Source organism: Bos mutus, chromosome 6, assembly GCF_027580195.1.
Source record: "Bos mutus isolate GX-2022 chromosome 6, NWIPB_WYAK_1.1, whole genome shotgun sequence".
NCBI classification, from domain to species: domain Eukaryota; kingdom Metazoa; phylum Chordata; class Mammalia; order Artiodactyla; family Bovidae; genus Bos; species Bos mutus.
Genome location: NC_091622.1, coordinates 22003660 through 22029090, shown reverse-complemented (window position 1 = coordinate 22029090; position 25431 = coordinate 22003660). Strand labels below are relative to the sequence as shown.

The 25431-nt window shown below is 38.9% G+C and overlaps 1 protein-coding gene across 10 annotated transcripts in view; it reads right to left on the bottom strand.

Annotated features, from left to right (window-relative positions):
* Nucleotides 1-14027, bottom strand: part of UBE2D3 (ubiquitin conjugating enzyme E2 D3) — a 29696-nt gene extending 15669 nt beyond the window's left edge. For 6 of the 10 annotated variants that reach the window (XM_070372079.1, XM_070372085.1, XM_070372086.1 and 3 more), the window contains exons 1-2: nucleotides 13354-13512; nucleotides 12429-12583 (exon numbers count right to left, since the gene is read on the bottom strand). In XM_070372079.1, the coding sequence (XP_070228180.1) occupies nucleotides 12429-12452 (24 nt within the window). In that variant the 5' untranslated portion in view covers nucleotides 12453-12583; nucleotides 13354-13512. The other 4 variants (XM_070372083.1, XM_070372080.1, XM_070372082.1 and 1 more) reach the window with 4 other exon arrangements.
* Between the last annotated feature and the right edge of the window lie 11404 nt (nucleotides 14028-25431).

Here is a 25431-nt window from a genome sequence, read left to right as displayed (position 1 = left end):
AACTTTAAGAAGATGGATGAGAAGTTCAGATCAGACCTTTACAGTTGCCTATGTAAATTTATTTCATATGTTCAACGTATTTGAGAAAATTAATTCTAAACACTTTGATTCTGAAGGGTAGGAACCACAGAAGCCCTTATCCCAGAGTTAAGCAAATAGCTAAAGCAAGACAAAACAAAAAACCCCACAAGTGAAACTAAGCACAGAAAGAGGAGCCTAGTGGGCTATACAGTCAACTGGTTGAAGAGTCAGACACAACCGAGTACACGCACACACACACCCCTTTAGCTTAGAACTGAACCATAGTTTTTTTTTTTTTTGAGAAAATTAAATAATGCTGGCAACTTGAACTAATCAACTATCCAGATGACTCTGTCATAGGCCAGATTAACTCCCATAAAGCACTGTAGTTAAGAATCCAGTACAGTCTAACTGATACAAAGATAATTTTTTTCCATGTCTCAAACTTCTTTAACAAGTTCTTTTGTTTAACTGGTTCAATGAAAAAAAGATAAATCAGAAACCTAGGCAGTCTGATTTCCTCTTAAAGATCATAAGGGTCTAAAAAAGTCTATTTTAAGGTTAAAAATGTACCTATTCTGAACCACCCTCACTGCTTTCCTATACGACAATAAATTAACACAAAAATGCTACTAAAACCAAATACAAACTTGTGCATACAACTCAAATGCTCAAACACAGCAACATGAAATAAGGACGATGAATATGTTCCTCCCTCAACATGATCATAGTGGAGTCTCACTTTTAATCCAATTTAGACCCACTATGTCCTAGCGTTGTTTCCTCACTCTAAAATAGAAATGCCTATTTTACAGAAGTTTTGAAGGGATGAATGAGGTAAAAGTATGCTAGCACACTATCTGGTATTTAATGTATTAGGTACTTAGCAAGCAGACTACCCATCTGGAAGGCAAGATTTCTTGGATAGGTGGCTCATTTATTAAACAAAATCAATCTGCTTTATAAATAGGCTACATTATTGTAGCCTTAGCTCATTTAAATCTTTTGCCTGTGTGATTATGCTTAGTTGTCTATAACATAATCATCTAGCAACTGTCTGGCTCATGCTACAATATACATTAGTAATAACAGGTCAGCAATTCAGGGACTATTTGTGGATGTGGTTTTAAAGAAACCATTTTACCAGACTGCGTGCGTGTGTGCTAAGTCACTTCAGTCGTGTCTGATTCTTTGTGACCCCATGAACTGTAGCCTGCCAGGCTCCACTGTCCATGGGGATTCTCCAGGAAAGAATACTGGAGTGAGCTGCCATTTCCTTCTCCAGGGGATCTTCTCAACCCAGAGGATCGAACCCCCAGTTTCTTATGCCTCTTACACTGGCAGGCAGATTCTTTACTACTAGTGCCACCTGGAAGCCCAGGTTGAATCACACAATATTGTTAATACTTGACCTTTTCTGAACTACAGAAACTGCAGTTTCATGCAGTTCTATCTAAAAATGTCTAGTAAGCATTTGCATTCAAATATTACTAACATTAGTTTCTTACACAGATCTACCCCAAATCATGTACTTTTATGTACTTAAACACATTACAGAAGTGATGCTGAAACCCCTTCATAATAAAATTCAGGAATCTACAGTTGACCTGGAATATATCTATATCCTGTTAAAAGTTGCACATTTTATGAAAAAAGCCTAAGAAGATATTTTGAAACAGTTTTCCTGCACAGGGACATCTTTGAATCACCAAGCCTTTATGTGTTAGTATTCACTCCTTTAGAGTTAATGAACAATTTCAGGAAAAGTTAGCACTGAATTTCAGCTCTTCACTCCCATAATTTCAGGATCTTCTTCCCCTCAGATAATTTGTAAATGCTTTATGTTCCAAGTTCTCCATAACTAAGACATCTCTTAATACTCAAAGATCTATTATTTGGCCAATTAACTTATGTACCAAAATCCACTTTAACATCCGAACTTTGAGGATCAAAATACCTTTTACATAAATACAAGGACTTACTTCAAAGATACCAAATAATTCTCATGACACCAAAACATAAAAATATCTGAGCAGTGAAAAAACATGAGAAAAGCTTAAGAAGTCATCTCAGGTGCTCTTCTATGCAGCATTTTGAAGTGTGCTCAAACCACCTTCCCTTTCTGGAAATGTTTTTCTCTTACTCTCAACGTATGACTGTAGTGTTGGGTGATTGTTAGTTACCATTAACCAACTATTCAGAAAGGATAATCATAGAATTTCATACCTTCAGCTTCAGTGGTTAGCTCAGAGCTGGAAATAACGCAAGCTAGAACCTGATTGTATCAGTCTGTCCCTCTATCCCTACCGGAGATTTTTCAAATTGAAGCTAAAAACTGGAAAGGTCATTTCCTTCCTTCTCTAATCAGGAGCTGCAGGGATGTGACCCAGAGCTATTGGCAGGCACAAGCCCTGAAATTACATGATGAATCCAAAGAAAAAGAGGCCACATTGGGCAGCAGAGATTAAAAAAGACACACTTGGCATACAGATACGCAATTTCAGTTCCTAAGGCTGTAGCCTGCTCTAATTCCTACAGTTACTGCTTTGATTGTTAACTATTCCAGTTTTCTCCTAACAAATCCAATAAGTAGGGGGACAAAAAAATAGAGATAACCATCTTAAGCAGAGTGTTACCTGGGTTCTATTACTATTATACACATTTATCCCATGAAAATACAATGTACTGCTTTAATCTGGCTGTAACATGTGTAAGAAACATAAATGAAGCCAAGTTGAAAAATCAAACTAGAGAACCAGAAAGAAATCATGTGTCTTACCTGGTAAAGAGCTAAACTTTCAGTGACAGAAGCTTAAGTAAAATCTATTTTTAAATAAAAAGCGTAATATTAGCACATTTCACCAAAGCATTTATTCATTTATATGGAGATTGCCTTTTTGGTGTCAAGCATATTACATCTGAAAATAACAAGATAGACCATGAATGCCTTCCCCAATAGACTAATAGAAAGCAGACATAATATAAAAAAATTAAAAAATTACGTTTCAAACAACCTGAATACTTAAAAGGCATTCAACTGCTTTGTGAATTTTGAAACGGTTATCATTAACCTTGCCTGAGTTTAAACCAGTGATATTTGAGCTCGGTCTTGATAGAGGGATAAGCATTCAAGATAGAGAAATTAAAATCCAGGGGAGTGAAAGAAAACAGGATGTTAAAAAACTCGCTTGTAGTTTGGTATACCAGACACACAGTGGGGTACAGGTTAAGAGAGTAGCAGATATGGCTAGAAAGGTTAATCAGGGCTGGATCTTTCGAGTCTTGAATACTATGGCAAAGACTATTCCACAGGCAATGCGAAGCCATTGATCGCTTTCTGAGCAAGACAAATGGTTGAATTTTTTGATGTACCAGCAATAGTATTGGAGAAGGCAATGGCACCCCACACCAGTACCCTTGCCTGGAAAATCCCATGGACCGAGGAGTCTCGTGGGCTGCAGTCCATGGGGTCGCTAAGAGTCAGACACAACTGAGCGACTTCACTTTCACTTTCTACTCTCCTGCACTAGAGAAGGAAATGGCAACCCACTCCAGTGTTCTTGCCTGGAGAATCCCAGGGACAGGGGAGCCTGGTGGGCTGCCGTCTATGGGGTCGCACAGAGTCCGACACGACTGAAGTGACTTAGCAGCAGCAGCAGCAATAGTATACTAGAAATGACTGACTTTCTAGATCCTTTTACCATACCTCTTTCAGATTCTAAGTGTTGCAGATGTTTCATGTACTCCCCACATACCCATCCCTTTCCCTGACAAGTTAACAAGACTATCCTAAATTTTTTTGACCATCCTAAATTTGGTTTCTGTAGTTTCTTCACATTTTCATACACTCCTAGCCATGTACATGGCATTATTTGTGACAAAGACTAGGAATTCTAATCATCTGATGAACTGCTGACCCTCTATCACTAATACAGATGCCCACACAATAACTTTTCCTTAACTTACGGGATATCAAAGACCATCCTCACCCACATATTGTAGGAACTCCTGCTACAAAGGATAGATGAATAGATAACTACATTAGGAACATAAACTTAAGTCACCAAGGATGAAAATTATCTTAACACACTGATCACTTTACCCTTACAATCTTATGGAAATAGGTCTTCTATCCATTTTACATTAGTGCCCCCTTAAGAGGGGAAAGCAAAGACTGAATCAAACCAAATGTAAGACACGCTGAGCTTCAGGACTGGTTGGAGAGCAAAGCAGTGTTATCTACTAGACAACCTAAAAGATAGGTCTAGAGATACATTTAAGGCTACCTTCTCAAGTGTCCTTGCTCCAAAGATGTATTTAAAGTTAATGACTACTTTGACACAGTATTTTGCAAACTGGAGACAAAAATTTCAATCCCACCAACCCAACTCTTCATTTTACTCAAGGAATAAATGCCACAAATTAAACAAGACACAGAAAATTGGTGTTTTCTTGTTTCTCCTTATTCACCGTTGGTTTGTATCTCACTATACTCAGGTTGAGCCTAGGTTACCCATTTTTCAAGTTACGTGGACTTTAAAGTCAAGTAAGAAAACAATTATTTGTGGCACTGCAAGAACTGCATTTATTAGATTTGAGATCAGTTTCCAATGTAGCATCTATTCAAAGAATTTTCAAAAGCTATTTTGTCTTTGCTGTTCACCTTATAAAATGACTTTAGAACCTAAAGGTTTCAAAGGCTTTAGAGACAAAAACAACTTATAAAATTATACGAAAAACTTCAATTGTCAGCTTTTTGCTTCTTAGTAGTTTAAGAGGAACAGTGGCAAGAATCAGGAAGAACAGCTCATATATATAACCAACGAAGTCTTCGTACTTTGACCATACCTCCAGCCCATAGAGAAAAGCATTACTTAGGTGGGTTCTTTACCAACTATCAAGATCACTGAAATAGAAAATAGGGGGCAGGGAGTTTGGCACACATTAGCTAAAGGCTTCACTCACCTTCAAAGGGCACTAAGATGGATCAACAACATATTAACTACGTATGCTTACGTGTGTGTACTCAGCTGCTTCTGACTCTTCTCGACCCCATAGACCGCAGCCTGTCAGGCTCCTGTCTGTGGAATTTTCCAGGCAAGAAAACTGGAGTGGGTTGCCATCTCCTACTCCAGGGGATCTTCCCAACCCAGGAATCGAACTCGCATCTCGTGCATCGGCAGGCAGATTCTTTACCACTATGCCACCTGGGAAGCCCCTAATATAACTAGGGCACAATGCTGAAAACTGTATTGTCCATTAAAAAAAAAAAAAAAGACACTTTTTCACCATGATGTGCTCTTGTGGGGAAATCTCCTTTGAGGATCACTTCCCTTTGAATTACTTCTCCTGAGACCTCCTGAACACCTGGCAGTGTGAGAATCCAGGCCTTCTCCCACTGGGAAATATGTTTCTCCTTTCCCTTAAAAGCCTAAATAGACCCATAGAAAAATAAGTCAATGAATTTTCTCTAACAGCCAACCAACAGGTATAGCTTAAGCCAGTGAGTGTTTTCATCTGGAGGTACATGATTAAACAGTAATGAGTCTGACCATTGTTTATGTGGGACTCAAAAGCCTACAGTTTATTTTGAGGAAGATCTTTGCTTCTATCATCATGGGACACAGTATTTTTGACAATTGACTATTAGAGGTAAAACATGAGAAGGATGAGAGATACTGGCTAAGAGCAGAAGTCTAAACATAATGCTAAATATTTGCTTTTGTTTCTCTAGCTTATAAATTGAAAAAATAAGATTATGAACAACAAAATTATAGACCAAACATATGGGTGGATGAGTTACTAGTAAGATTCAAAACCTCCAGTAACTATTATTTATGCATTCCACTAAACATTCTTTTAATGACCACCACTACTTACTCATTAGAGCAACATAACCAAAGCCAACATTTGCAAAAACAAAGTTCCTATTTAATCAATTCTGCTGTTGAGGTGTAACTTTCTAAATAACCTTTTCTAGTTTGTCTAGTTCCATCATTCTCTCAAGGACTTGGCAAAACTTAACTCAGATGACTACTGTGGTAAGGTCAAGTACAATAATTATGATACTGAGTATAATAATTACCACCACATTCCACAATCATGTTATTCCAATCTCTGCCATCCATTTTGCATCAAAGTCATAATGACTAAAGTAGCACAGACACATTTTGTATCATCAATTTGGGGAAAACAAAGTTCATTCCCTTAGTATAAGCTATTTCTTGTATTTTATTTAAGAGCCAATTTCTTTCAACACTTTCACTTGAAGATTTGTATGACCATGGAAATCCACACGATAAAGACAGATCTTGCCTCTTAAACCTATACTGACCAACATAAAATATTACCCTAGGAGATGGATAAGATGAGGGCATGATGTAGGAAGCAAAGAGAATAAGTGCCTTAAGAAATTTTGAGATAAGAATCACCCTCAAAGAGGCTTTACAATCTAGCAAATATAAAGGTATATCCTCAGACCAATGATAAAGGTCAACATGAAGTATTAATTGCCCAACTAGTAAGACAATAATTGCTCTAATTCTTATAAACATCAAGTCTGCTATGAAGTAAACAAAAAATTTTTAAACTTCAATGTTGTGAAATTTAAATACTGTACATAGAAACAAACAGTAAGGAAGAAAAACAAATATTTCAGAAATGCATGGCTACTGGAAGTGATTTCAAAAGAAGGGAGTTTGGCAAAAAGATTTTCAGGTCCGAACAATTTCATATATGGAAGGAGTAGCCCTTTTAAAAGTCAATTTAGCTTGGGATTTGTAACTTCTGAGAAATTCTGAAAAGTTTCTTTTACTTTAAGGATTAAGAGGTAAGTGCTGCATACCATGTCTCATTACATCACTGACAAGAAATTAACTTCCTGTTTAGTTATAATTATGAGACAAGTATGCTTATTCATTCAGACAAAGTACAAAGAATGGCTTGAGTGAATAATACTATAATTTTCTTTCTTTCAATCACCATTAAAGTAGCTCACTTAAGATTACTCAAAGCTATTCTTTTGTAAGCATTATCTCTAAATGGGGGTAAAGACACAGAACCAAATCTAGTTTCTACGCTTTGAACTACGAAAGCAAATAAGGCATTTCAAAGACAGGGAAGACAAAATTAACATCAGCCCACTAGTTGAAAACATCCAGTTATATATTAGCCATGAAATTATAACAAGACTAGAATTAATGTGAAGTATTGCATGAACAAGTAACCAAGGAGTGGTAAAACACAAGGAGATCTAAAAGTTAAAAACAACAAATTTAAACAAAGCTGGTTCGAGGTCTCTAAATGATGTATCATGTTCACAGTATAGTTGGAGATAAAAATCAGATGTTTGAGCAAGTATAAAATACTTCTTTGAACTTTTACCCTCCCCACATAACAGGGCCAAGGGTACCATTTTGAGACTAAACCTCATCTAACATAGATTGGCAAATAATAAACTCACTAAACGCATCCATTCTTAGTTACACTATATAACTGGATAGCAAAACTAGATCAAGAGCACAAAATTTCCAGTGAAATAAAATTAATTTTGTCAATACTAGCTTGTCTCTGGAAGGGGGGGCTAAAGTAGTTATAAATGAAAAAAACATACTCAACAATAACAAAATATAGTGGAGAAAGATATTTAGACAAATCTAGTTTTAATAATGGATAAATCTGATATTTAAATAACAATTCCCTTTATCTTAAATAAATGTTTGTTGATTTACAGTAACTTTGAAAAGTTATACAGGGTGACAAATATCAATTTATGTATTTATATGCTTGCTTCCTTCACTCAAAACAGAGTCCCACAGGTAATAACAGGTTTCCCCTGTATTTTGTCCCCTGGGACTAGACTACTGTGCCAAACATTAAGACCTCAGTAAGATTCAATGATTATTCCTTATGTCTTAGGGCTTCCCAGGTGGTGCAGTGGTAAAGAATCTGCCTGCCAATGCAGGAGACACCAGGGCCATGGGTTTGATCCTTGGGTCGGGAAGATCCTCTGGAAAAGGAAATGGCAATCCACTCCAGTATTCTTGCCTGGAAAATCCAGACAGAGCCACCTGCTGGGCTATCGTCCATGGGGTCACAAAGACTCAGACATGACCGAAAACACACACATCCCCCTGCTTATGTCTGAGGTTCTTAACCAGAGGAGGCTTCAGAATCACCTAGGGGACATTTCAAAATTATGCCTGATCCCAGAGAAATGATTTATGATTCAGTAAGTCTGCTAAGACCTCATGTACTTATACTCTCTAAAAACTGTTTTTAACATTCTAATACATAAATGTAACCCCTGTCAAAATCCACATACATAGTATGTAATAGAATGCAAAACCTAATTTAGGATTTAATTAACACAATCTCAGTTCTAGGAACTTGGTGTCTGTCATCTTTAATAAAGAGATTATAGTGAAATGCTTTGGAAAACCCTCAAAAATTGAGGTATCAGAGGACACCTGAACCCACGAGTTAACATACAATATGATAGAGATAAGCCAGTGATGCTTTTCCCCAGAGCTAAAGCAAGAGTATTCAACTTCCCTTTTGTTTAACTATCAGAATTAACAATGCAGAGGATCATGATGAAACCAAAGCAAGTATCAGTTAACCTTATTCAAATAAATAAAATAAAAACAGGTAATTTTATGATCAGCATTTCTCAACGAATGCCCTGCAAACTTAGCTGGTTATAGACAAGCCTTGACACATGGCATATACAGCCTGTACGTTCACTGGAAACCAGTTTATGATCCCCCTAGTGATTAGTCAGCAAAATCAGCACACAGTAGTTCCCTTAGTCCTTGAAGATACTAACCAAAAAAGAAATTCACTTCTACTTCCAAAACTTGTATTAGTTCAGATCTAAACTCAAGAATTAGCTATAACCTAAGGATAAAGTTAAATCCCAATTATCTAAACGTTCAGTAAGAGGAGAGGTTATTTCAGGAAGCAAAATTAAATTTAGGAATTGAAATTGTTCAAAGCAGCAGTTCACAATGAGTTTAGGAGTCTGAATTCTTGCAGCAGACTAGTTTGAATCTCAGTCCCTTCCTAGCCATCTGAGCATAAGACAAGTAACTTACTCCATGCCCATTTCCTGATGTGTAAAATGGAATGGTAAGAGCATCCATCTCATATGGTTGTTGTGAGGATAAAATGAGTAGATACTCATAAAGGGCTTAGAAACAGTGTTCAATACACAGTAGATGCTAAAACCTAGCTATTAGCAGAAAGATACATGCAAAAGAAACCTTTTTGAATACCAACCCCCTAAAAAGATAACATGAAAATGTAGTGGTTAAGAGCACACACTTTGGAGTCCAACAGCCTAGGTTCTAATCTTAACTTTCCCATGCTATGACCCTAGGTAGATTTTTAAAATCTCTCTGTGCCTCAGGTTTACTAATCTCAAAAATGGAGGTAACAATTATACCTACTTCCTTGGACTGTCTTAAAATTAAATGAGTTAATACAAGTGCTTCAAACAGTTCTGACACATTGCAAACACTCAAAGCCTGAGCTTTTCAAGTTTGGTTCATATTATATTTTATGTAAAGTTCTCTTTATACTTCCTCAAAATACATGGACAGTGGTTATTTTGTTTAATAAGAGTAGTAAAATTGCCTATGGCCCCCAAAACAGCACCAACCATTGTGGGAGTTCCCATTTTTTGATTCTTGTTGTTTAACAGCCTTGTAAGATCACAGTGTGTCCAAACAAAGAAGACAAGAGGAAAAATAACAGAGTTGATTGATAAGGTTGCTTGGTCTAAGAAATAAACAAAATTGTAACATAAGCTTCAGGAAAGAAATTCAAAAACTTAATCAAATGAACTATTGATTAAAAATATACCCAAAATAAGCATTTCAATAAAGTATCAACAAAGGATACAGATCTATCATTTAGATCTATCTATTTAGAATCTGGGCAGCTGCAGGAAAGAAAAAATTCAAAAATAAAAAAAGTGCCTAAAATAAAGAGTATCTCCCATCAGAGCTGTCCATTTGCTAAAATTTTGAGTTTTTGGTTTTTTAAGTTTGACCATGTGATTCTGACACTAAATAGCTAAAAACCAAAAACAACACAACTTTTCTACAGACTGAATCAATAATGTCCCACGTAAACATTTTTCCAGTTTTGGAAAGTATTACGTCCAGTTTCTGTATTATACAGACCTTCTAAGTATTTATAAAAGGAGAGTCTGGTATTGATGAAGAGTACTAGACTAGAAAAGTTCTTTAATAAAAGCTCTTGCAAATTAAAAACAGTAATATTAAAGTTGCAGTAATAGTATGAGTACCAGGTGCTGGGAGTCTGTTCAAAGCCACACATGAACTGATTTAATTCCCCAAAAAAAAAATCCTGGGGACTCTATTCGTTTTGCTCACTGATGCATCCTTAGTACGATCTAGAATAGTGCCTGGTACATACTCAACACTCAATTATTCACAGCTCATACATAACACAGAGAGGCACACAAATACAAACTTTCCCAGTCTTAAAATTCTAACTGGAGCATTTTATTGCTCCAAAGTTCACACCCTTAACCATTATATTGCCTCTCTAGAGCTTTTAAATGATTAAAGTGGTGTCACAGCAGCTGGGTATCACCTGTAAAAGAAAAAAAACCAATGAGACCTTCCTTTAAAGTATTCTGTTTCACATGCATAAAAATCTATGGTTCTGAAATCATTCCACATCTTAGTGGCCTGGATGAATTCCTATAGAAAAAAGGTGTTGACTTGCAATGAATGCTATGTTCTTTGTATTAACTATACTGCAAAACATAACCATGCTTCGCCAATGTGTTGCTGGCCTTCAAAGTGGTCACAGAAAGAGGTCTGATAATCCTTTTTACTTTAAAAAGCCTTAACTCCTAAACTCCTTTCCCATTGTCTCAAAAATAAAAAATTTATATTTCACATACACCCACAATGACAATGATGCCCTGAAATAAAATTCACCATTTCAACATCAATACATTGAAGATCTAAACTTTTATCTTTCATAAAACAGCAGTTTGCCAAATATATTCCAAAGTCACACATTAAAGGTAAAATTAAGCAGAATCAGGTCTATTTTTAGTAAAGCCAAGTCCTAGCCATTCCTTCCATGTAAACTCTTAAAAGAAGTAACCTATCAAGACCAAAGTTTGCAACCCACAACCTTCTCTGTTTCCCAGTTTTATTAAGACTGAATTTACTCCACAGCATTTTTTTCAAATAAGCTGGAAATACTCCACCCTCCTTGATTGTGCAAGAACCAAACATCTCTCTCACACACACGTTACAAAAAAGGGAAATACAGTCTGAGAGTTTGAATATAGCTAAGTCTTAAGTAGGAGGTCTTAGAGCAGTGTACAGTCTGATATAAAAGATAACATTAAACAAAGATTATTATTTCATATCACAAGAAGAGATGCCGGAAAGAGCCTGAACCAGTTAAAGCAGCCGCCATCTTAAAATGCGGGACAGAAGTTAGAGCAAGAAAATGAGACTAAACTACCGGAGGTAGAGGTTCCGTTCACCCCCAAAACCTCAAAAAACCCTATTTTTTTCAACTTGGAGCCACAGTTGAGCATCAAACCTCGTTGTATATGGCGAAGCAATTTCCCCAGAGAATGTTATTAAATGGACAGAGGCAAAAATAGGTACTAGCCTTCTCCTGCTGCCATCTCACTCTTTACCCTCCCCCTCTTCCCATGCCAAAGAAAAACGGAGCTTCCAGAAGGGTTTTACATCAGTTCCCGGTGTGCCTCTGATAAATAGCTTCGGGTGAAAAGCCCAACTACAAAACATAGGAAGTGGCAACACTGTTGTCAGCCCATCTTCTCCCAACCCAACTTACGCTTGTGTAACCTGCCCAGAATCGACGATCACTTTCTGATTAAGACTCACTCACTACTCTTCAGCTGCCAAGACTTCTACGCTGACCCCTTTATCAAGTTTGGGACCTGCCGATTTCTTGGATTTTCTCTCCTCTGAGTTTCCCATGTTTCTTCCTCCAGAAGGCACAGAGCCTTCACATAACAACAAAGTTTTCAAGCAATGAGAAAAGGAACGCCATGACATCTGCGGGAGCGTCTCTGGCCAAGTCTGACTCCCAGAGGGGACTAACACTTCTTACAGAAGAACCGAGGCGCCTGAAATCACTCTCCATCCCGAATTTGCACCGATTCCATTGAAACACACTCAAGACAACACTCCTCACTCGCCAGAAGTGTTCCGTTCTTTCCAAATCGCGTTCTTCATAAAGTATATCCGCATTCCCCATCCCCCAATGGAAGTGACCCAAGGAGGGATATTTCCATATTATACTGCCCCTCCTCAAGGCTTTCCTCCAGGCTGAGCCTCGCTTTCATCGCACGACCCCATTCCCCTCAACCCCAGGGTTACCTTATTAATCCGTTTCAGCGCCATAGTCTGTGCTTTTCGTCTGGCTCCTCACTATCTCGGTGTGTGCTCGAAGGTCCGGCCAAAACTCTTGATTATCCTGGCGGCTGGGAAGGATTGTCTCTTCGTCTCACACCGGCTCTGCCAGACACAGGCGCCTTTTGCAAAAACGGAGCAAATCAGCACTCGCACAGGCCCCGCAGAGACCCGGACGAATCCAAGTCCCTCAAAAACGGTCGCGATCCGGGGTGGGTGGGGTGGCAGAGCCACCGCCAGCCTCTATGTCGTGCTCCGGCCCGAAGAGGGGGCCAGGGTGACGGGAAGAGCGGAGGGGTGGCTACAAGTTTGACTTCCCGGCCTCTAGAAAGGAAGAGACCCGGGTGGGAAAGGAAGAGGCGGAGGAGAAAGGGGTGGGTGCGGGGCAGGGTCCGGGGCGCAGCAGAGGAGGAGCCGGGGCCTAGTCGGCGCTATGCCGGCGTCAGTAGGGCAAAGAAAGGCAAGGGGGGAGGGGGAAACAGGAGACTCCGGACAGACGCCCGGCTCCTTTCGGTTTCTGCTCAAAGATGCGGCCGGGGAGGGGAAGGAAACAGGCTTGAAGTGTGCTGCTGTCCCCGCAGCTAGAGCTATTCTGTATCGCCCCTGACGCCACCGTACACTCCGCCTTCCAGCGCGCTCCCGCGCGCGCCCGCCCAGCCACCGCCAGCCCCCACGCGCCCGAGCTGCCCCTGAAGCTCCGGCTTAGGCGCGAGGACGCGCCCATTCCCCCTCCCTCTTAAGCAGAAGAGGCCCCGGCTTCTCTAGCCTTCCCACCCTACCCCACCCAACAGGCTGGTCCCTGAAGCCACCGAAGGCCTGCATTTCCCCTTACCCGGCCAGCCAGTGGGCCAGCCTCCCTTCCCTTCCCCTAGCCGTCCACACCCACGCGTACAGAGGGGCCGGGGCCTCCCTCACGCTGCGGCCTCGGCCTCCTCCCCGCGCGGCAGCTGGTGCCTCCCCGGCCCTACGGGGCTCACGCGCACGACACAGCCACAAGATGTCCGCTCTGACGGAACTACTGCCAGCTGCCACGCTCCGCCCCTCCCCCCTCCTCCTGCCTCTTCACCGCCGCGTATCAGTCCGCCAACGCCGCCGTCGCGAGCACAGGACGAATCTAAGGCTGAAGGCGGACGGTTTGCTCCCCACGTCAAGGGCCGAGCGTATCTGTGCCAACCCCCTTCTCCTTTTCGGAACAGCACCTTCTTATTAAACAGATCGGAGGTTGGACTTGGAGGGCGGGGGCCGGAGGCGGGTCATGGGCTGGGGGGGAAGGGTAGACGACCGGCGGAAACCCTCAGACTCAGAGAAGCATCGAGAACCGGAAGGAGACCATGGCAGGAAGGTAATGGAAGCGGCAGCTGCGCGATCGCGCCCCACGCCCCTCCCGAAAGTGTCCCCCAGTTTCCTCACTTGGTATTGAGGAGGCGGATCTCGCGAGAACCTCGAGGCTGGTAACAGGAGCTGTAGCGCTGCAATGACTTAAGGGCAGTTTTGTGCACTCTTCCTGGTAGGGGCCCGCCCCCAAATCCACAAATTCTCGCGAGATGCCGATGGGCCACAGGCTCGAGCTGGGGCGGGCCGTCGACCGGGAAGCACCGCCCCTGAATGCTTATGTTGGTGGGAGGGAGAGGAAATGGAATTCCCCGGACTGGTAAGAGCGCGAGCCGACACATCCCTCTCTCACGCGCCCAATCAGGAATGTTGCGGTGGGAGGAACTATGCGTTAATTACTGGATACCTTTAGTCTAGATTGAGTCTGCGTTTGAAGTTTCTGGTGTAGCAGGTGAGGGACATTGGCTCGCCTGTTGGCCAGGACTGATTAACCTCTGGGAGGAGTCGCCCCTCAAAATGGGAACAGTTATTTTAAATAGAACCTGGCAGGTCACTGATCAGTGCTCCCACGTGCGGAAAGTCAGTGCTGTTCTGACCCAGGGCCTCGAGGATCAACGCTGAGAAGAGAGTGCCGATTGACCAATCCCCGGAATTAGAGCAGCCTAGAAATTAAGCTCAACTGTGAATGATTAGGATGGGGAATAGGGATTGGGGCAGGCTGTTTACTTGCCTTTATAATCAATGGTCACCATCGGCAAAGTTTAGGTATGGGAGTAGGCCTAATACCTTTTTCTTCCTGTTGCTCTGTTTCAGTCCCTAGAGCCAGAAAGTTACAAAACTCATTAAAGAAATCAGAGTTTGGAGTCCGAGAAACTGAATACTTACTGAAAGTATCTGAAATATCCAGGGGGAGAAACGTACGGTTTTATTCTGCCGGTGAAAACAAAGGACAGGTGGTTTTGCTTTCCGGTGTATCATACCTCAGGCAAAGGGTAGCAAGACGCTAATTTTTAAAAGGAATTGAAAGATAAAACACTGACCTGCTTAAAGTTTTCTAACGCTCCTTAATGGTCTCACAGTGTGAAGGTCTTTAAGAATTAAATGGATATAAAAATTTGTTTTCAAAAAATTCCTGTTTTAAAAAAGGAAAGCAGTAAGCTAGAGTATTACCTAATAAACACTTCTTAGGTATGTGATAAATGTATATTATTCAAGTGATCATAATAGCATAACTAGAACAATTAGTGAAACTGCTTTTCAAACTAGTATCTTCAGTCACTAGAGACTTGTTCAAAAATGCTGATTTTGATTTAGTAGGCCAGGGTGGAGCCTGAGATTCTATAATTCTAACACTGTCCTAGGTGATATAGATTACTCAGAGGACCACCCTGTGAGTTCCAGAGCACAGAAGTGCTTACCTCATGGCCTGCTGACACCTCTGCCCCCTCCCTCTTCCCTGAATAAAGCTTTCTTTTGTTCTCTCTTGTAACCAGTCTAATGTGGTAGATACAAAGGATTTGGCAATTGGAGTGAGAGAAGAAATCCAGGTTTGAGTTCTTGTTTCTTTGCTTCCTATTTGTGTGATATTGGTAAGGTTACTTGTCTTAGTTCCTTCAACACTAAAGTAGGTGTAATAATAGCTGTCCTTTCTCACAGGGTTATTATGTGCTTCAGATGTCATAATGCATGTGAAAGGGCACTATAGACTACAGTGCTGTATAAATGTTATTAATTGCTCAAACATTAACTGGCCATAGAGTGAAACAAATCTATAACATTATGGAACATTTATAATGTACCAGGTACAGTGCTTATTAACCTCCTTGTACAAATAGAGAGACTGATGCACAGAGAGATTAAGTTACTGTCCCAAGGTCACACAGCTGATAAATAGATGTAGAATTTGAACCCATGCAGTTAATGCCAGAGTAAATTATTGAATAGAGTATTTATTATCTCTTAATTTAGAAAGTGGAAGAGTAGAATGTTTTATATTTCTACTTTCAGTGTATCTCAAGCTACTTTTATTTAACTTATTTCTCCCTCTTGTTTTGCTCTTTGAAGCCAAGGTACAAGGCAGGAAATATTCCTACCTACTCAGTGAGAATGCATGATATCCAAGGGGTCCATGAAGAAAAGTCCCAGAGAAGCTAATTTGTACTACCCTAATCTAAACAAACTTTGGTATGAAAATATAATGGACCATGTTAGTGTTCTAAATTAACAGAGCACAGCAGACTGGGACGAATTTGAAGTCAGCTTTCTTAACTTTTTTGAGCCACAAACTACTTTAGCGGTCTGGTGAAACCATGGACTCTTCTTACATTTATGCCTTTAAATGTATAAAACAGAATTCATAGCATTACAAAATAAAACAACTTGAAACAGAATCTCAGAATATTAAAGTAAAACAAACTTTTATTTATTTATGTGTGCCGGGTCTTATTTGTGGCATGCAGAATTTTTACTTGCATTACACAAACTCCTAATTACAGTATGTGGGATCCAGCTACCTGATCAGGGATCAAACTGGGGCACCTGTACTGGGAGCAGAGCCTTAGCCACTGGACCTTCAGGGAAGTCCCAAGAAAAATAAACTTTTGATATGGGAATATATGTCCTTTATTATTAATACAGTAAGATCTACTGGCGGCTCTAATAAAGATCAAATTTTTGAAATAATAATAAACATAAAATTTCCAGAGTTTGCAACAGTTGTAATGTGATACAAAGGATCTGTGATTCCTGTTGGAGATACATATGTAGGTACAGCTGTTTGCTGCTTTCATTCATAATTGAAGGAAATACTAATTTTCACTTGGGAGATTTAGTGAATATAAAGATGTAATTTTTTAAATTCAATTTCACACACTCCCTGAATTGTATTCATTGACTTAATGTTAAAAAATCCTTGGGTGGAATCAAACAGGCATATTCCTGTGGGTAATCTTTTAAGAGATTATGAAATTTTAACATAGAAATATAATTGATATCCATAATAATAGTGATTTATTAATAAAAAGTTTACCACTGGTATACTCCTGTTTAGAAGACATGGAAGCATGTTATAGGATAGGAAATAAATTTATCCCATTTGTTTTATTTTTTGATACCTATAAATGTATTCTTTGGGTTTCTCAAGCATTCCAGATAATTTAGGTTTTACTGTATCACTCTTAATTATTACACGCCTTTACACATAAGTCATGGTGGAAGAACTGCAAAATGAAAATAATAAGCAAAGATGAAATATATTAAAAGTAATATATATTTAAAATTCTTAATAATAGGTGTTAACAATTATTTGAAGTACTATGTGCTGGGCGCTTGAATTCTTTATCTCATCAAACCCCCATTGCACAGGGGAAACATTCAAGGTCTTACAGTTACTAATAAAGCCAGGATTTAAACCTAGGCAGTCTGATCTCCAAGCTCTTTTTTTTTTTTTTAACTTGAAATATAGTTGAAAAGCTCGCTCTCTCAACTACTAAGGTGTTTATTTTTTTACCCTTCGACTATTAGCCAACTTTAATTTGCCCACTAGTGTAACAAATACATATTCACTGCCTCAAAATGCTTTCACTGGTATATAGCTGATTTACAATGTTGTGTTATAAAAGGAATTTTCTAAATTCTCCCTTTGCTGTTATATTGCTTATATCCAACACCACCTTTAAAATAAGTGGGCTATCGGTTGAGGCTAGAAGAGGGTTTGTTTTACAGAAATTTTTGTAATGGAATTTTGCTTAGAAGATGAAGAAATCCACTCATGTCTTTCCATGCCCTAGAAACATGCTTTCATATCTGAAATTAAACCTCTGTATTATAATAGTGCTACTGTATTTTTTATATTGATTACTATCAGGGTTGTATCCAAGAAATTACTGCATGTAAATAAATCCTAATATATGAAGTTCTAGATTATCCATGCTTAATGGAGAGAACTGATTATGTCATCCCAAATTCGTTTTTATTTGTCATTAGAGTAGATTTATTGGCTGATTATGCTTTCTGTTTGTATTTACACTAACAAACGTATTTCTACTCAGTTTTGCTAAGGTTAAAATGAAAAGGACCATGGCCTACAAGTATTTTGATGTTTTAGGAAGCAGTTTAGGAGTAGCTCAGATTTTAAAACACCATTCACATATCTGGTAATATACAGAACCCACTTGACAGTTGCATTTAACCTATTTGAGTTACAATGATAGAAATGTCCCCATCTGACAAACAGAAAATAATCATTTTTTATATTGTAGTGTGCAATGTGCTAAAAAAGATTACAGTTTTATATATTGAAATAAATGGTTACATTCAGAAATTAAAAACATACAAAAATGCTGAAGAACTGACACAGTCTTCCTTCTTAATGAATCAGATCAGATCAGATCAGTCGCTCATTCGTGTCCGACTCTTTGCGACCCCATGAATCTTTGCATTGATCGCTGAAGAAGGCTTTCTTATCTCTTCTTGCTATTCGTTAGCAGCACTGTTTACAATAGCCAAGACATGGAAGCAACCTAAATGTCCATCAACAGATGAATGATAAAGATGTAGTATATGTACATGATGGAATACTACTCAGTTGTAAAAAATGAACGCAATAATGCCATTTATATTATCATACTAAGTACGGTAAAGACAAATACCTAATAAACCATGATGAAGAAGACGATCTAAGTATATGTATAACTGAATCACTTTACTGTGTACCATAAACTAACACTGTAAATCAAGTATACTTCAATTAAAAAAAAATTCTGTGACAGTTACAAAGATCTGAAAATATAGACGTAATATTAATAGTATTAATAACTAGTCTGTGTTAACTACATTTTAACTAACCCCTGTACTCACATTATTACAATAATGTGGCTACACCGACGCATTCGTATAATATTAGGACTTCATAATTTGGATTCGTTATTCTGTTGCCACTTTTATGCTAATTTTCTTCATTCTTTATATTCTTCTAAAAGGGGCAACAGAATAACGAATCCAAATTATGAAGTCCTAATATTATACGAATGCGTCGGTGTAGCCACATTATTGTAATAATGTGAGTACAGGGGTTAGTTAAAATGTAGTTAACACAGATTAGTACATATACTTACGTTATTAATATTACATCTGTATTTTCAGATCTTTGTATCTTTGTTACAGAATTTTTTTTTTAATTGAAGTATACTTGGTTTACAGTGTTACTTTATGGTGCACGGTAAAGTGATTCAGTTATACGTATACTTAGATCCTCTTCTTCATCATGGTTTGTTAGGTATTTGTCTTTAACTCAGTATGATAATCTCTAGGTCCATCCATGTTGCTGCGAATGGCATTATTGCATTCATTTTTTACAACTGAGTAGTATTCCATCTTTATCCATTCATCTGTTGATGGACATTTAGGTTGCTTCCATGTCTTGGCTATTGTAAATAGTGCTGCTATGAACGCTGAGTTTTATCTTTTCAAATTAGTTTTCCCTGAATATATACCCAGCAGTGGGGTTGCTGGATCATATGGCTCGTCTATTTTTAGCTTTTTAAGTAATCTCCACACTGTCTTCCAGTGGCTGCATCAATTTGCATTCCCACCAGCAGTGCAGGAGGGTTCCCTTTTCTCTACACCCTCTGCAGCATTTGTTATTTGCAAATTTTTTAATGATGGCCATTCTGACTTGTGTTGTCATAGTTTTATAGCTTGCTAAGGACACTGGCTCTAACACAGTTTATGCCATTTTATTGATTAAATTACAAATGTTATGGTCCAGATTTAATATAAAGTTATAAATATGTAAACTGGATGTTTCCAAATTCTACTTGGAATAGGTAATATGGACCCCAACTCAAATGTTATTTGATATTTTTTGCATAAAAATCAAATTAGTCTTTATATCTTTCCAGTTCACAATTTTATTTTGTAAGCAAGACAAGTTAGTGTGGTTTAGGAGACTTATTTTCATGCTGAGAACATCGTTTGACCTTAAAATAAGATGGTTTTTGGCACATAATGAACCATGCCCAAATGTAAAGCTAAAAATTAAATCTGAGCACTTTCCATGTAAAGAGTTGTATACATGAATGTTCAGAGTATTATTCATAGCTGCCAAAAAGTGGAAACAGCTCAAATGTCCATCAGCTAATAAATGGATAAATAAAATATGGTGTCTCTATATGATGGAATATTTTTAATTAATAAGAAAGAACAAAACACTGATATTGCTACAACATGTATCTAGAAGCTTGAAAACATTCTGCTAAATGAAAAAAGGCAGACATGAAAGGCCATGTACTGTATGGTTCCATTCATATGAAATGACTAGTAGATGACTAGGGGCAGGGAGAATGGGGAGTGGCAGCTTATGAGTATGTGGTCTTTTATGGGGAAGTGATGAAAGTTAGATAATGATGATGATTACATAATACTCTGTGAATATTCTGAAATTCACTAAACTGTGCACTTTAAAAAGACTGGGTATTATGGTATGTGAATTACCTCAATGTAGATTTTTAAAAACTAATGAATTAGAACAAAAACATGAGATCAGTCTGAAATAAGAATATTCTTATTACTGAATATTTTCAATATCTCATACTTCTCAGGTTATTGATGATAACCTGATGTTTATATCCAGTAAGAGATTTTTCCTTCAATACAAACAACAATGTAATTTAGATTTGGTTTTAACATAATAATCATTTGCTGTCAGTCTTAAGTTTGGAGGTATTTTTATCAGTATTTGCATAAAACATAGTGATTAACATTAATTTTAAATAGCATATTTTATTGAAAGTTAAAGTTCTTGATTATGATCAGAAATAGAATACATCTGATTTTGGTATACTCTAAATATAGAAATCTTTCTTTAAAATTTCAAATAAAATCAAGTAGTTGAAAATTGGGGGTAAATCATCTAGATAAGAAATTTGAGGATTAGGTGCTATCAAATGACAAAATTAAAACAACTTAGTAATGAGTTTGATGTCCCTTGATGTCCTTTATTCAAGGAAAAACAATCCATAGATTGAGGGTGTAAGCAGTGGAACACTCTTTCCCTTCTCCAGGGATTTTAGGCAAGAGAGAGTTTTATAGATCATTAGAAGCAGCAACACCAAAACAGAGCACGGTTGCCTCAGAGGTCAGGGATTTTCTTGTAAGGCCAGCAGGTCCTGTTTTCTAGGGTCAGGTGAGCTATTTAAGCTGAGTTGGAAGTTTGTGATTGGTATATGTTAGGTTTCTAAGTTAGGTGTTTCATGTAAGTGCAAGCTGACTGACATTTAGGTTTGTGGCATGGGCTGAAGCCACTGGGGTGGCTGCCGTAATTTTGGGTTCCAAAATACAAATTAACTTTAAACGTACTTAACTAAAAGTAAGGAATTCAAATTAGAATTACTTCCCAACATTAATGACAGTGTTTCTTGTTTCAATAACAATCTACAAAATCTAAACAGAGATGTGTTGTAATTTAGACCAAAATTATCATTTAACCCATACTGAATTTGACTATTTAAGTATATAGGTGAGAATGTATAAGACAGTGATGATAAATGTAAAATTCTTCCATTAGAGAATTTTAAATTAGGTGTGATTATGGGAATGTTGTACTGTGTGGTTCTAAAGAATCGATCTATATAGTATCTGAGTGGCTTAATGGAGCCACATATGAGAGGCTTTTAGTTTTTAATACTATCTGCTGCTGAGTTGCTTCAATCGTGTCCGACCCTATGTGACCCCATAGACGGCAGCCCACCAGGCTCCCCCGGCCCTGGGATTCTCCAGGCAAGAACACTGGAGTGGGTTGCCATTTCCTTCTCCAATGCATGAAAGTGGAAAGTGAAAGTGAAGCCGCTCAGTCGTGTCTGACTCTCAACGACCCCATGGACTTCAGCCTACCAGGCTCCTCCGTCCAAGGGATTTTCCAGGCAAGAGTACTGGAGTGGGGTACCATTGCCTTCTCCATTAATACTATCTAGTACCTGTTGATTTTTTTCATTGCAGGGAAGTAATGATTTAACACATGGCACAGTAAGAAAGACTAAAACTTATTAAGAAACATTCTACTACATCTAAAAACTAAAAACTTTTAAGAATTTGGCTCATTTGATGTTGAAGTATGACAATTTCAGAGATATCCCATCATCAAAATGTATTAAATCTCAATGATTAAGTAATAATGTGAATGGACTTTATCATATACAGTAAGAACAGCATGATACCATGATACAGGTTCCCCATCTTACAAAAAGACCTATACAAGAAAGAACATGGTTGCTACAATGCTTGATCAATTCTCCAACAGTAATTTAGACACAAAGGCCAAGAGTTAAGACATAACTAGATATTTGAAGGTTTATATAAATTTAGCCATTCCTTGTTTCTATTCTGTGCAAATGGAGAGAAGGGGAAGATTACCCTGGAGTATTTTCGGGGTAGGGCTAAATGGGTACCCCTGGCTTGGACAGGGCTATGATTAGGGACAAAAGGCATGGTTAAGGACACTGGAAACTAGATGGAGAGATTTACAGAAAGAAGTAGGAAGGAAACTGTCAAAGGTAGACTTCCCTTGAGGGAACTGGAAGTGAAGAGGCAACCTTTTCCTCTTCCTCTTTACTCAAGCACTACAAGGTCTCCTACTCCAGCTGGAAGAACAGAATTCAGGGTACCACCATTATTTACAGTGGTTCAGTTTTACATAACTTAGTTGCCTTTTTTTTGTATTAATACTTGCTAGCTTAAAAATCTGGTCCCTGTAACATGTTCATATATAATTGTTTTGCCTTCCCCCCCAAATTCCTTATTTACAGTTTTAAAAATGTGGATTTATAAAATGGGACTGCTTTCGAGGTGAGTTGTCAGTGATACTCAGGACGTCCCTGGTGGTGCACTGGATAAGAATCTGCCTACCAATGCAGGGGACACGGGTTTGATCCCTGGTTCGGGAAGATTCCACATGTCTCGGAGCAGTGAAGCCTGTGTGCCAAAATTCCTGAGCCTGTGCTCTACAGCCCATGAACTGCAATTGCTGAGCTCACATGCTGCAACTACTGAAGCCCACGAGACTACAGCCGGTGCTCTGCCATTAGAGAAGCCGGCACAATAAGAAGCCGGCACACTGCGGTGAAGAGTAGCCCCACTCATGGCTACTAGAGGAAGCCCACACAAAGCAACAACCAACCAGCGCAGCCAAAAACTAATTTAAAACATTCTTCAAAAAAAAAAAAAAAAACCCTGATATTTAGGTCTAAGTAGGCTAGGTGGGCTGCCATCTATGGGGTCGTACAGAGTCGGACACAACTGAAGCGACTTAGCAGCAGCAGGCTAGGTGGTATCTTCAGATTTAGGCCAAAGGATGTTAATGTAACAGAGATTTGTTGATGATAATCACTCCCATCTTAAGTGTTCATTTAAAAAAAATAGAGTGCCTGTTATGTACTAGGCACTGAGCTAGATGTTGAAGATACACAGACAAAAGCCAGCTGTCACCTTTAGGAAAAATTTTTATGTAGGGAGCCCATTAACTATGAGCTCACCATTAGGTGTATACAATGCTATAAGTGCATATATAGAGTAATATTGTGCTCACTTAGTCATGTCTGACTGAAGAAGGCAATGGCATCCCACTCCAGTACTCTTGCCTGGAAAATCCCATGGATGGAGCAGCCCAGTAGGCCGCAGTTCATGGGGTCGCTAAGAGTCAGACACAACTGAGTGATTTCACTTTCACTTTTCACTTTCACGCATTGGAGAAGGAAATGGCAACCCACTCCAGTGTTCTTGCCCGGAGAATCCCAGGGACGGGGGAGCCTGGTGGGCTGCCGTCTATGGGGTCACACAGAGTCGGACACAACTGAAGCAACTTAGCAGCAGGCATGTCTGACTCTTTTCGACCCCATGGATTGTAGCCCACCAAGCTCCTCTGTCTGTGGATTTCCCCAGGCAAGAATACTGAAGTGGGTTGCCATTTCCTTCTCCAGGGGATCTTCCTGACAGGGATTAAACCTGAGACTCTTGTGTCTCCTGCAGTGGCAGGGAGATTCTTTACCACTGTGCCACCTGGGATCATAGAGTAATACTGATATGCCCAAGCCAGCTGGAGATGGGGAGGCCATCTTCAGAAGGGAGTTGTATTTAAACAAATAAAAAGAAGGTCATGCCAGGGAAAAAAAAAAAGGAATGCTCCTAGGCAGAGGGAACATCGTGCAAAACAATCAGAGAACTTGGCCTGATAAGTTTTGGGAATTACAAGTTTCCAAAACTTTGGAAAGTAAGTTTCCAAGGTACTTTGGTAGTTTAGAACGTACTTTGACTACAGGAGGAGTAGTGGTGATGTGTGTACTGGTGGGAGAGATGAATGAGCAAAGATGAAAAGAGACAAAACTTGGCCAAGACAAGCCTGGATATCTTGAGGGCCTTATAAGCCATGTTAATGAGCTCAGATTTAATTGTGAAGGGTATGGGACGAGGGAATTAAATTTTTAGCATAAAGTCATGATCATATTTTAATCATGAGAAGATAACTATGATAGTAATGTGAAAGATTTAGCAAAAGTGTTATGTTAGGATAGAGATTAAAGAGACCAATTGAGGTGGTATTGAAATAATCTAGATGAGTTGTGATTGTGAGAAAGACCTAAAATAGTTGTAATAATTGCTGTTAAAGTGCTGCACTCAATATGCCAGCAAATTGGGAAAACTCAGCAGTGGCCACAGGACTGGAAAAAGTCAGTTTTCATTCCAATCCCAAAGAAAAGCAATGCCATACAATGTTCAAACTACTGCATAATTGCACTCATCTCACACACTAGCAAAGAAATGCTCAAAATTCTCCAAGCCAGGCTTCCAGAGTATGTGAACTGTGAACTTCCAGATGTTCAAGCTGGATTTAGGAAAGGCAGAGGAACCAGAGATCAAAATTGCCAACATTCGTTAGATCATCGAAAAAGCAGGAGTTCCAGAAAAAATCTACATCCGCTTTATTGACTACGCCTAAGCCTTTGACTGTGTGGATCACGACAAACTGGAAAATTCTTCAAGAGATGGGAATACCAGACCACCTTACCTGCCTCCTTAGAAATCCATATGCAGGTCAAGAAGCAACAGTTAGAACTGAACATGGAACAACAGACTGATTCCAGATTGGGAAAGGAGTACGTCAGGGCTGTATACTGTCACCCTGCTTGTTTAACTTATCATGTGAAATGCCAGGGTAGATGAAGCACAAGCTGGAATCAAGATTGCCAGGAGAAATATCAATAACCTCAGATACACAGATAACACCACCCTTATGGCAGAAAGCAAAGAACTAAAGAGCCTCTTGATGAAAGTGAAAGAGGAGAGTGAAAAAGTTGGCTTAAAACTCAATATTCAAAAAACTAAGATCATGGCATCTAGTCCCATCACTTAATGGGAAATAGATGGGGAAACAATGGAAACAGTGAGATTCTTTATTTTCTTGGGCTCCAAAATCACTGCAGATGGTGACTGCAGCCATGAAATTAAAAAAGACACTTACTCCTTGACAGAAAAGCTATGACCAAACTAGACAGCATATTAAAAAGCAGAAACATAACTTTGCTGACAAAGGTCCATACAGTCAAAGCTATGGTTTTTCCAGCAGTCATGTATGGATGTGACAGTTGGA